The 13,193-nt window shown below is 35.9% G+C and overlaps 1 protein-coding gene across 1 annotated transcript; it reads left to right on the top strand.

Moving 5' to 3' along the window:
• The first annotated feature begins 117 nt into the window (after positions 1-117).
• Positions 118-12,719, top strand: LOC133520579 (aldehyde dehydrogenase 1A1-like). Its single transcript, XM_061855085.1, has 11 exons — positions 118-954; positions 5,212-5,316; positions 6,156-6,423; positions 7,442-7,558; positions 7,803-7,990; positions 8,886-8,988; positions 9,761-9,945; positions 11,043-11,207; positions 11,821-11,978; positions 12,334-12,408; positions 12,505-12,719. The coding sequence occupies exons 1-11, from the start codon at positions 928-930 to the stop codon at positions 12,572-12,574; spliced, it is 1,461 nt and encodes a 486-aa protein (XP_061711069.1). The 5' UTR covers positions 118-927; the 3' UTR covers positions 12,575-12,719.
• Positions 12,720-13,193: the final 474 nt, after the last annotated feature.

Genomic DNA, 13,193 nt, shown 5'->3' with positions numbered 1-13,193 from the left:
ATGCACTTAAGGTCGATTACAGGAAGTTCACAGATTTAAATAATTTAATAGTTATGAGATTTAAATAGCGAGGGCTTGCGACACGTCCACTACGATCGAGTAATCCGCGCGTTGTAAGCAAAACATCCTGTGGAAGAGCGGTGTTCTCTTAACACAAGTATCTTAAATACTTACAAAGAGGCACCAGCACAGCTACTGTAAACCTAATCTTAGTTACCGATTTTTTTTTAATATCTACCTGACTTTAATAACCCCGGCCATCAACGTGAGACATCCTCTACGACACATTTTTATTTATATCGGGAAACAGCGATAAGAATAAAATTCCAATAAATATTTCTGGGCTGTCAGAGCCACAGACCATTTGGGAGCACCAACCAGGACGTCACCCATCCCAGAATTTTTGGTCTTTGGGTTGAAATTCTTTTGTCTTGTTTTGGACATTCCGTCACGCATGTATTTCTGTATTTTATCAAATAAATAAAAAAGACGAGTGCTATTGCATGCCTTTTTAGCTGTAGCTTACATTTGCCGTGAGAAAAACTAAATCTTAATTTCATCTCGTATAAAAAGCACACTCCGTCACATTTTTAGAGGACAATAAACAAGACAACGAAAATAATTATGACCCCTTTATCAATTTTTCACCTACTTCTTTACCAATGATTGGATCAGAAATATGTGTAGGTAATTAAGTTATATATTAAGGATATCATGGTCATTTATTAAGAACACTGGTTTGACAGGTGTTCGACTCGCGTGCGTTCTTATAAATAGAAATACACGTCCGGGGTAACATTGTTTTTTATCTGTTATTTTTATAGTTATCTAACATGGCATGTGAGAAGCGGCTGATATAATTTAGTTGTTTTCGACATTTTTGTCAGTACCGCAGGTATCCTAAGTGTGTGCGTGCACTGTGAAACCATGGCTCCCGAAATTAAATACACCAAGGTAGGTTTTACGTAGCCAATTTAATTTTAGTTATTTTATTTTTGTTGTTGTTTATACTCGTATTACTAACATATATTTATAAGTTTTGCTGTGTTATATAATAACACTAATATGGATTGTATTATTTGAAATAAGGTATTGAATTAAATTTAAAAATTGAATATGTATTATGGTCCATATTGTAAAACTGAACATCACTTTGGAGTCTGTCTTTAACCTGTCATAAACGTTTTGTCAGTAATAAATTATGTAGAAATTATTTTGCAACGATTTTGATAATTAAGATCGGTACTTTATGAAAATACTTAAATATGTTTCCGCTTATCGATGAATTTTTAGTATCTACTTTGTATATCAGGATTGGTTTACGTAAAAACATCCTATTTAATAATATAACAATAAATGCGAAAGACTTTTGACCACTTACTAATCATAATTGTGTGCAGCGTCATCTTTCGGCTAATTGGTTAACTAAGGCCGTACCAGGATAAGCTACTTAGCTAATTCCATTACCTACTGTCAGAATCACTTGATTCTGGCCTTTCGACTTTGGGCGTGTAATTTTGTAGGGTGGTGTTTTAGTGAAAAAAAAAACTAAATATGATTTTTATTTCATTGTTTTTTGTTTACATCTACTATTAAAGATGATTATATGACATTAATTACATTTTCACTATGTCATAGAAAACAAAATCACCAGTGATACACCCACCGACGAGCTATAAAGTTACAAGCCGTATATTTTTCAAAATTTTAGCTGTGGGAGAACATGGAGATATCTTTACATAGATTTATATACAGTCGATGTAACTGAATTAGGTAGTAGGGTGACTGCTATATTTGTTGGCCCCTCCATAGCAGAAAGAAACAAGGTGGCTAATTCCTATGGAGAGGCCAATAACTATAGCAGTCAGGCAGTCACCCTAGGCACGCTTGTTTTATCGGTAGGTACTCGATAACGGTACATATATATGTTTTATAACCTACATACGTTTCAAAAAATATTTCCATTACTGACAGACCCCCAAAGTAAAAGCAAATATTCTTAAAATGATGTAGAGCTCTTCACTTAGACAGCATTTTTTAACATTCAACATACAAGAGCGTTTTCACTTTATCCGACCCGATATTAGATACTATAAACAAACGACAAACCAAACAAAACATAAAAATGCCTTGTTATATTTTGTTTGGTTTGTTGTTTAAAAGAAAGCGTTAATAGAAAAATAGAAAGGACTTGATGCCAGAGCTTATTTTCTGGCACCTCCAAAGGTTATCCGATGTCGGATCAGACAATGTGAAAACGCTCTATGGCAGTGAAAATACACGCAAGCTAATACTTAGGTCATGAGCAGAGCCTAAATTAGTTATAGGTACATATAAAAGAAACCAAAACATATCTAATAATAATAATTCATGCAAATCATACAATATTTAATCAAATGAAAGGGACTATTTTATTCCACTTTAAGGTTCTCTAAGGTTCCCTTAGAGTCGAATAGAAAGTAGACCTCTATATCTTAGTTTTATTAAGTTGAAGGCCTTTTATATGAGGCGGTAATTTTATGCATCATTTCGTTTTACTGCCAGACATTTGCTAAATTTACTAGACTGAGGTTAGCCAATGTGTTCGCAATTTTTAGTGGGGCATCAAATATTCGGTCACTGCCTTGTGCCATCTGTGTGAAATCAAGAGGGTAGATTCATTCATACCTATTTGGTAAGTACACATAAATTGTGGTCGTCGTATACCCAGCTGCAAAAGTGCATAACCACTTTATGAATGATTTCATTCATAAAGTAGGTATGTACACAGTGCTCAAAATTATATGGACATGTCTTGATAATTAAGGCTTTGTTCAGATATTTGAGAACACCTTAGCCGCTCCCATATGTCTGAAGGCGTGTGGCGTGTGTATGTCATTTGGATGTACCTGAACGCGCGCATATTAAACCATAAAATTTCTTAGAACTCTGCTCTTTCTTTCTTAGAACCAGGGTATGTATAAATAGTGGTCTCTATTGCATATAATACATTTCAGCATATACAAGTAGTTGTTTGAAATTGTTTCATACTCATTTAAAAACCTAGTAGTACCTAAAACTAAGCGGATAAAAATGTATTTCTAAAATAGAATAATCATGACTAGGTACCGCGTTATCAAGGCCACTATTTGACTGGCACAAAAGAAGGAAAACAGTCATCATTGTCAACTGCGGTCGGATCGAGTTCTAAGGTGAGGCAGAGTAAACAAATTTTTAATGCTTAATCTGTTTTACTACGACTGTCTCAGATTAACGCGGCAGTTAAGTCTAATAAAACTTGGCACGTTGGGTTGTACCTATCTTAGATATTTGTTTCTGTTAAAAAGTTAATAGGTAAGTAATTTATGTCTCTTTTAAATATAATCATTATTGGGAAATGAATAAAGGAAAACCAAGAAAAAGTACTTTCTGTTACACAGGAAGTTTATAAACAACAATACAGTACCTACATAATATAATTATTTTAACTTTTTGCTCTGAGCCTTGTAAAATAATAACTAACAGTTATCTAAAAGTGAGACTAATGCTACTTCATCGTCCACTTATACGTCTATGATAACAGCGTATTTCTGATTTGATACAAGGCAACTTTCTCAAGTTGTAACGATTGTTTACCTTTTTCCTAATGCTAAAAAATGAACTATAGTATACAAATATGAATGCTTCAGCATATTGGATAGTCGAGATATGGCACTGTACGAAGCCTCCCGGTCGACCCGGTCATAGATATAAGAATATATAATTATACTATATATATTATACTTAAGGAGATCGGACATGCCGGCCGATTTGTATTGAGTTCGCCTGTCGCAAGTTCTTTACCCCCACACAAAGCATAAGTAATTCGCGCATCACGCTCAAATATGCAAGAGAGATAAAGATGCAAATAGACGAACGAATGAACGACGGTTGACGAAGTGGTTCGCAGTAGGTCCTTTGTACTACGAACCACTTCGTCATAAGCTTAAAACATGTAAAAATACTCACTTCGTTGAGTCATTTTCACAGCGTACTCACAATGGTCTTAAGTGCCATAAACCGTAATGCCACTTAAGTCATTTATACCAAATTCCACCATTTTGAACATTTTCCAATAAACGAAACGCCAGAAAAAATCTATGTAGCTACTGAACCTGCTTACAACATTTCACGAGATTCAGTTGAGAATTGCGACCTGTAGAAGAGAACATCCCGACATAAGCAAATTGACTGAGTCAAACAAAACGAAGACCTTCGCTAACGCTTCGGTCAATGAGACAATTTGTCGTTGAGTCTATTGTTTAGGTAGGACCCGAATCATTGCGGCGTAAACACGTAGCTTGGCAATAATGTAACTTGTTCACCAGCAATGTATTGCAATATGTTGAATATTGTTAAAGTGCACCGTTTATATTAATGAAAGACGGAATATTAGGTTGCATTCAGTGTTTTAATAGAAATAAATAGTATTTATCGTATTTAAATGTGAGAAGGGATTAACCTCTGCATTTTGGATAAAAACGGAATATTCTCTGTGTCAGCATTCGTGCACACTCTGTCACAAACCACTAACAACAGACGGGGAACTAGCGGCAGTGTATGTTCTTTGAGCTAACAAGTGAGACATGGTCACCAGCGACTTGCCCTCTCTAGTATTGTATGCTCTGAGCTCCCGGTATACGAATCCTATAGGTACCCATCTACCAATAACTAAGATAATAAAAAGAAAACTGGTTAAACTTCCTGCCGCTAGTTCAAATTAAAACAATGCATTTACTTTATTGTTTGTTTCTTTTAAAAAATGCCTCAGCATAAATAGGTACCCTCCGCGTAACTTTCTAGCTATCGTCATATATATTATATTTTAATACTGACAATCAAGTTTTGTCATCAAATGTACGCAAAGCAAAAGATGGATGAGTTCCTTATCTACTCGTATTAAAAATAAATTAATGTTTCACCTCTACTTATTGAATATTTCGTAAACATTGCACGTATTTAATCAATATTATTTTGCGGTCTGTTAGTATGGTCTTAGCGAATTAACCCTTGTAAATTTGAAGCATTGTTGAAGATATTAATTTCTGGAATATAAGCTGGTTTCGGGGCGTGCTTAATCTACAATAGACTAGGGTAATATGAATATCACTATTATGTAGATTATAATAGATTGATATTCATATTTTGTATTCTTACTGTAATTTTGTTTATATTTTCATTTCTTTATTTTAGTTGTTCATCAACAACGAGTGGGTAGATGCCAGAAGCGGTAAAACCTTTGACACATATTCTCCTCATGATGGCTCTGTCATTGCAAAGATTGCAGAAGGAGATAAGGTAAAAAATAAATGTTTTTTTTTCATTAAATGCACGTAAATGGCTCAAGTGGCTCTTTATTCGCTTACGTCGTAACTCTCACGATTTGTCCCTTCTGTATTTCATTCTTTTTAACCCCGCATCTTTCCGCTATCTCAAAAACCGTTTCAGCTACCTCCGTTCTGCTAGGTGCTCCCAGAACTTCTTCTTTCTGTACCATCATATTCTAAATGTTATAATATTTTTTTCACTTTTCAAGCTATCCGACTATGGAATTCTCTGCCTATAGACTTAAGGCGCGCTCCATGTCCTAATTCTTTCAAGAGACTCATTAAACTTCACTTTTTATCTGCTCCGTAATACTTTTATCTGCTTCCTTTTCCATACCTATAGCTTTCATTATATGCATATTAATATATGTATTTATATATCTTTTTTATTTATACTTAGTTGTATATGATATATTGTTTTGTTTTGTGTTTATGCTGTGCTAGACTTCTTTTATTGCATCTGGAACACCTACTGACATGACATAAATTTATTTAATTCCGCCACCTAAAGGTGGAAGCGATCGCTTTGTAGCGATAAGACCACCTGTTGTTTACCTCTTCTTAATGTGTTGTATTATTTGTATTGTTTCTGTATTGAGGTGTGCCGTGTGCAATAAAGAGTATTTGTATTGTATTGTAAATTTCAAAGTGCACGTATTGATTCATTTTTTAATAATATACATCTAAATATATGTGAATGTGTGTATTCACTATTAATAAGTTGGTTTGGAAGTTAGCACCTCCCTTTAGTGAGCAAGATAAATGATGTGCAAAGAAGAACAGTCAGCGAGTGTCAAGTATTTTTCACAGGCTGATATAGATTTGGCAGTGAGTGCAGCAAAGGCAGCGTTCCACCGTAACTCAGAATGGCGATTGCTAGACGCCTCGGCTCGCGGCCGAGTGCTCAACAAGTTCGCAGACCTCGTGCAACGTGACTCCAAGTATCTCGCCGAGCTGGAGTCCTATAATAATGGCATGCTCGTCAACATGGCCCTTCTCTTGTCGGAAAGAAACGTGCAGTCCATTCGTTATCTCGCCAGTTTAGCTGATAAAATTCAAGGCGACACTATTCCTCTAGGTATGTATTCACTATTTTAACAACGCACTCGTTTTAACCAGAAAAAAAAGCGGCCAAGTGCGAGTCGGATTCGACATGAAGGGTTCCGTACCATTTATGACGTATTAAAAAAAAACTACTATCTCGTTCAAACCAATATTCCGTGGAAGTTTGCATGATAATGTATATCATATATTTTTTTTAGTTTTATAATACACACATTTTACCACTTTGGTAGTGTCTCTCGCGCAAACTATTCAGTTTAGAAAAAAATGTTATTAGAAACCTCAATATCATTTTTGAAGACCTATCCATAGATACCCCATACGTATGGGTTTGATGAAAAGAAAATTTTTGAGTTCCAGTTCGAAGTATGGGGAACCACCAAAATTTATTGTTTTTTTTTCTATTTTTGTGTGAAAATCTTAATGCGGTTCATAGAATACATCTACATACCAAGATTGAACAGTATAGTTCTTATAGTTTCGGAAAAAAGTGGCTGTGACATAAACGGACATGACGAATCTATAAGGGTTCCGTTTTTTGCCATTTGGCTACGGAACCCTAAAAAGGAGTTTTCTCACTAGATTAAAAAAATACTTTTTAGTGCTCTTTGTTTATTGTAGCAATCTAAAACACTGATTAAGTTTATGACTAACATGACTAATAATGGGCACTGATATGCTTGTTTTTATTTTTGTCAAAAACTGACGCTAAAATGCTTTATAAGTAAAAAAAAGTTTTCAAACTCTTATTAAAGGAACATGTTCAGACATATTAAAATTTAAAGTTGGTTTGACAATTTTTACATAATATATCATATATGTACTTATATGTATATGTTTTTTTGGAAAGCGTTTTACTCGAATTAGACCTATGTAAGTTGGTTGTTATGATGCGGAGTCACTGGGGTGGCAACCCTAAATAAATCTAATTTCGAGATTGACCAATTTAATATTTTATGAGTTTATAGGCCCGGTGATGTCATCGTTTTTGGGACAAATTTTTTGTTAATTTATAATAATATTGTTTATTTCAGATGGTGACAATTTCACGTTCACTTTGAAACAGCCTGTTGGTGTGTGTGGACTGATTCTGCCATGGAATTTCCCCATTTTGATGTTCATTAACAAAGTCGTAACCGCTTTGGCTGCAGGTATGTGAAACTAAATAACTAAACTGTTTTTCGTTTGTTCTATGTTTACGTAACTGTATATACCTATTGAGTGGCGTTAAGACGCTCTCGGGTGGATAATAATAGGTAAGTATATTATGAAACAAATGATATGTTGGACATTACTCTTGAGGCGGTGTTATGCAATAGCCTTGAGTGTAACCATCGGTTTTAGTCTTAATTTGAATATGTTTTGTTGTCCTTAAATCCTAATTGAATTTTTCAGGATGTACGGTGGTAGTAAAACCCGCAGAGCAGACCCCGTTAACAGCGCTTGCTCTGGCGGCTCTGCTGAAGGAGGCTGGCGTGCCCGCAGGCGTGGTGAATGTGGTCAACGGCTACGGCCCCGGCGCGGGTACTGCGCTCACGCATCACCCGGACGTTGCGAAAATTTCTTTCACAGGTTCTGTTGAGGTACGTAGACGCATTTGGTGCCCTGTCACTCAATGCTTCAAACCAAGTATATTTAAGTTAAGCATTTGCTTGTATTACAATTTATCTGTGAAGCATAAATGGGGCATTCCAAAAAAGTTCCACTTTTCTTGGCGAAATGACGCCTATGGCAGCGACGAGTACACCAATAAACTGTGGAAGTCTGTAGAATATATCGTTGAATTTAAATTAATGTTATCAAATGCTATCATGGCAAATACAGGTGTCTTAGCTTTAACGGAAGTATTAAAAAAACGGACAAGTGCGAATCGCATCCGCCCACCGAGGGCTTCATACAAATTATACTTTTTTTTAGAAATTTATAATTTTCTGACTTTTCCCTGTACTTGCAGTTTTAAACGATATTGCTAGCCAAATTTCATAGTTTTAGGTCAACGGGAAGTATAAATTATATCCCTATTATCCCTATAAATTTTGATTCCCTTGAGAGTACCGAAATATAGGCTTTCGAAATGAACACTTTTTGCGGCGCTGAGAACTATTTGTGATGGGGAAAAAATGTTAAACTCGCGTCAGGTGCCACGTGACCGTCAGATTGAAAATTCGTAAGACGGGAACGTGACATCATGGTGACGTGCTGGCTAATTGAAGGTCATCGAAGCCGGGTTACTTTTGAAAAACCGTATCTCATTCAAGTGTGACGTTATATTTTCTTCATAATTAAAGTGCTGTCATAATGGTTAAAGAGGTTTAATCTTTGTTGTGTTGTATTGTATCTTTGTGTTGTTGGGTTACCTACATTATTCCTTATTGTGTTTCTTTAAAAACAACCTGCAACACAAAATAAACCTTATTCCCATAACAGAAGCGTTGATACAAAATGGTGGCGTAAATCTAAATAATTATATAATTTCAGGTTGGAAAGCTAATTCAGCAAGCTGCTGGTAAAGTTAACTTGAAGCGGGTTACCCTTGAGCTTGGGGGCAAGAGTCCGCTCATAATTATGAATGATGCTGATCGTGAGTTTGTTTTGATTATTACCTTAATTTTTTATGCCTGTGTCACATTAACGGGAACCGCCGCGATAATCCCAGTGTGGCTGTAGAGTCAAACCAAGAAGGCGGTGAACGGGTTATTTTAAACGTCAAACTTCTATGAAATTATGACATTTACTTGACACTTGCACCGTCCGGGCTATCAAAATCGCTGCCAACTTATCTTGGTCTGACTCTATGAAGTGTCCATTATCGCGATAATAAACGGCGTTTCCCGTTAGTGTGGCCCCGGCATAACGTATTCGGCAACGTCACTGTCATTGATATGAATAAATTTAAATTTAAAAAAGTTGTGTTGTTATATTAATAAGTTCCTATCCGTCGCTATCATCAGTAGTTGGTGGTACAGTCGGCATCAATAGTGGTGGATGAAACAACGCTTCAAAAGTATCTGCCATCCTGGAATTATTTTTCTAAATAGAGATATGTTGCTGCAGTTTGCGTTCTAAAGTATATGTTTCAGTTTAATTGTTCTACATATAGGGACTTATATCTTTTAGTTAAGCTAGAAAATGATAAAAACCACAATATCACATGATTTATAATTATAGATAGGTAATGTTAATTTTAGGCGCTTCGAGCACTGGATCCGATTCGCACGTCGCTCCGATGTTTGAGCGAGGCAACGCAGTGTGCTAAGCGTATGAAACTTAATAGAACATCTAAAACTAAATGAAATTTTAACTTGTTAAATTAAAATGAAACCTATGTTTAAACATTAAGTACATAATTTTAGTAAACGTAGCGGTACCAACTGCAGCGTATGGTGTGTTCGCCCATCAAGGCCAGATTTGTGTAGCCGCGTCACGCTTATTCGTCCAATCCGGTATCTATGAAAAGTTCGTTGAAAAAGCAGTGGATTTTGCCAAAAACAAGAAGGTCGGAAACCCGGCTGATACTACAGTAGATCAAGGGCCACAGGTATTTATTATATTATTACATATGATTTGCGAAAGTTAGACAAATATATTTCTTTAATACAGTTGCTCAAACGTTGCTGTTTAGCGTTCGTAAAGTGCTTTTTACTTTTCCAAGGTTTTTCGCCTACGACTCATAAAAGACATCTCGAGACTCATACATAATGAGACTCTTCACACACTTGCAATAAAATGTACTACTATGTAGACTTATGTAGGTATGTAAAAACATATATTCTATATAAAGAGGAGAATGTAAATGTGTTCTCAATATAACTAAACTTAAGTTTACTTAACCTTCTAGTATTGCCCGTAACATTTAAGTAAACTTAAATTTACCTAGGTATACCTAGTATTACCCAAGCTTTTTGGGTAAAGCCCAAAAACTTAATCAACTTTAATTTGTATTCGGCGTTTACCCGTGTCCCGTATACATCTAGGTCTACCCAACACTGGGACGGTAGTGTCAGAAGTGATGATGCAACACGTAACATTACCCAGCCAGTGTTGGGTAAACTGAGATGTGTACAGGTAAACGCCGAATACAGATTACCTAATATTGTAAACATTTTCGGACTTTACCCAAAAGGCTTGGGCAATACCGAGCTATCCCCGGGTAAACTAGAGTTTAATTAACCTTTTAACCATACCCGTAACATATATAAAGAGAGCATTAGCAGTTTGATTACACTTTTTTTCATTTAGGGACTAACTAAACGTCTACAGTTAAATATTTAGTAACACCACAACGCAATAAACGTCACATTTTCATTGTAATTTGTCTTTCTAAGGCGGTGTTGTCAAGTTTATTTCAATCTTTTTGCTTAGGCGTATGCAAAAAATAAGTAGAGAAACGCCCTACATGATTTATTTACCTACATAAGTAATTTACCTACATGTATTTATAATAATTTATATACCTAGTTAAAGTTAATAGTCAATTAGGTATTCACCCAATACATATTTTCATATCCAGTAGCGCTAAAATGGTCGGCTCTTTATTATTTGTCAACATGCCTGTCCCGTTCTAACAAGTATGTAAGTGCGAAAGCGACAGACATAGTGACAAGCGATAAAAATGGAACCATGCTGCCACTGCAGGTTGACGGCGAGATGTTGGAAAAAGTGCTCGGCTACATCGAAAAGGGTAAAAAAGATGGCGCGAAACTGTTGACTGGCGGAAAACGTATTGGTACATCTGGCTTTTATGTCGAGCCGACCGTCTTCGCTGACGTCAAAGATGACATGATAATTGCCAAAGAAGAGGTAAGCGTTGCAATTCTTAAACTTTTCTAAAGCCTGACCAGTAATATATGATCACGCGCCATATTGGGGAATTTCATTGGAACTAAATTTTTCATACTAAACTGAACTGTCACCCTATACATGAGAATAACAGCGCCCTCTTGACAATGATCGTATACTTCTGGTCGGGCTTTAATATAATCTCTAATTTCTAATTACAAAGGAAAATGCCATGGAAAAAATCACTCGGAAACTAGATATACAACAGCCAATTTAGGAGTTGGCCCTTGGCCCTTGAAAATCTTAGTAGGTCGAAGTTGGCTCGATCGAAAAAAAAAAACACTAAAACATGTCTAAATTTAATTTAATTTAAATTATATATCGTTACCCTGCCTACCACAACAATATAATTTTACTTTAAATTTTAAAATCTTTCGTCGCAAGTTTTGCGAGGCGCACGATTTTTATTGTTCTTTTCTGAATGCCTGGCTTAATATATACCCCCTCTTAAGTTACACCACCGCACTCTGAGGTCTCTTTGCTTGAATATGCGAAGTCATCCGCCAACGGATCCCTGAAACTATTAGTATATTACGATATATGGACAGAATCTTAACTACTTTTTTGTTTGTAGATATTCGGCCCAGTTCAGAGCATCCTGAAGTTCGACACGCTGGAGGAGGTGATTGACCGCGCCAATAACACCAGTTACGGTCTTGCTGCGGGCATCTTCACGACCAACATCAATAACGCGCTGCAGTACGCGAAGCATGTGGAAGCCGGTAATGTTTGGTGAGTTCCTCTTTATTTCAGAAAATGTAATTAGAGGAGATAGAAGATATACCTACATAATATATAGTATTGCGAAAGGACAAAGTATTGTCAAAAAAAAACAATGCTTTATCGCGTCTTTATCACGCTGTAAACATAATAATCATTATACCTAATACTTGTAGATAAGAATATTGTTATCTAAACTGATACTTAGCAACAGCATTTTTGGGATTTTTTAAAGAAACTATACTGAAGCTTTACGTAGCACAAAAATACTTATTTAGTATTTCGAAATGTTGCCTGTCATCCGCGTCGTTGGGTTTGCCTTTTTGATACAGAATTGTATATGGGTCTAAAATGGCTTACTTTTCAGGGTAAATGGCTACTTGATGGGAGGGCCACAGGTGCCGTTTGGTGGTTACAAGGACTCAGGTTTTGGTCGTGAGGGGTAAGCGAAGTTCCTTTCAGTATGTTTTGCTCGCCAAGTGCCAAGATTTTCAATTGTTTATTTTATCGTTATGTTTAACATACATTTTTATTTCAGTGGATTAAACTGCGTCGACCCTTATTTGGAAGTAAAAACCGTTGCCATCAGCTTACCAAAAAAGTTTTAACAAATCAGAGATAGATGCGGAGTCAGCAACTAAGAAGAAACCACAATCCAATCTGTTTTTTTATTATTAATTGATTGTTATCAAAATTTGTATTAATTGTATGATAAATTGGATTTATCACGTTACAATTACAGAATTAAATTTATCCTTTAAGTTTGTATTGAAGCTCAGTATTCAACCCTATTTGCAGCTTTGACTTTGTATCTTGGTGGTGAAGGATCTATAGGTATCTGTCACGTAAAGTTACAACACATTGAATAGGTACTATTGAGTAAGTACTTAGGTGCGTGTGTGTTTGGGTAAGTACTTAGGTAGGTAGGTGCGTACGATCTTCAGGACATGCAAGCATCCATAGGCTCCAGTGACTGATAGACTTTAGAGGGCCGTAAGTTCGTTTGCCACCGTGAGGTATAAAAACTTAATTCAATTTGCGGCTGACAGAGCTTAATCCCCTATTACTCAAGAAGTAAAATCCAGTTCCTAAATTGCTTTTAAACTTAACAAATAAAGGAAAATACCTACCGAAGGGGATGTCTTTCTAGGTAAAACAATTTCCGCTCACTGCAACGTTTCGTTTAATCTGCAGATCAAATCAGCTTACTAGGGGTAAAATATGCTA

This window comes from Cydia pomonella, chromosome 8 (assembly GCF_033807575.1).
Source record: "Cydia pomonella isolate Wapato2018A chromosome 8, ilCydPomo1, whole genome shotgun sequence".
NCBI classification, from domain to species: domain Eukaryota; kingdom Metazoa; phylum Arthropoda; class Insecta; order Lepidoptera; family Tortricidae; genus Cydia; species Cydia pomonella.
This window is presented reverse-complemented; position numbering and strand designations above follow the sequence as displayed.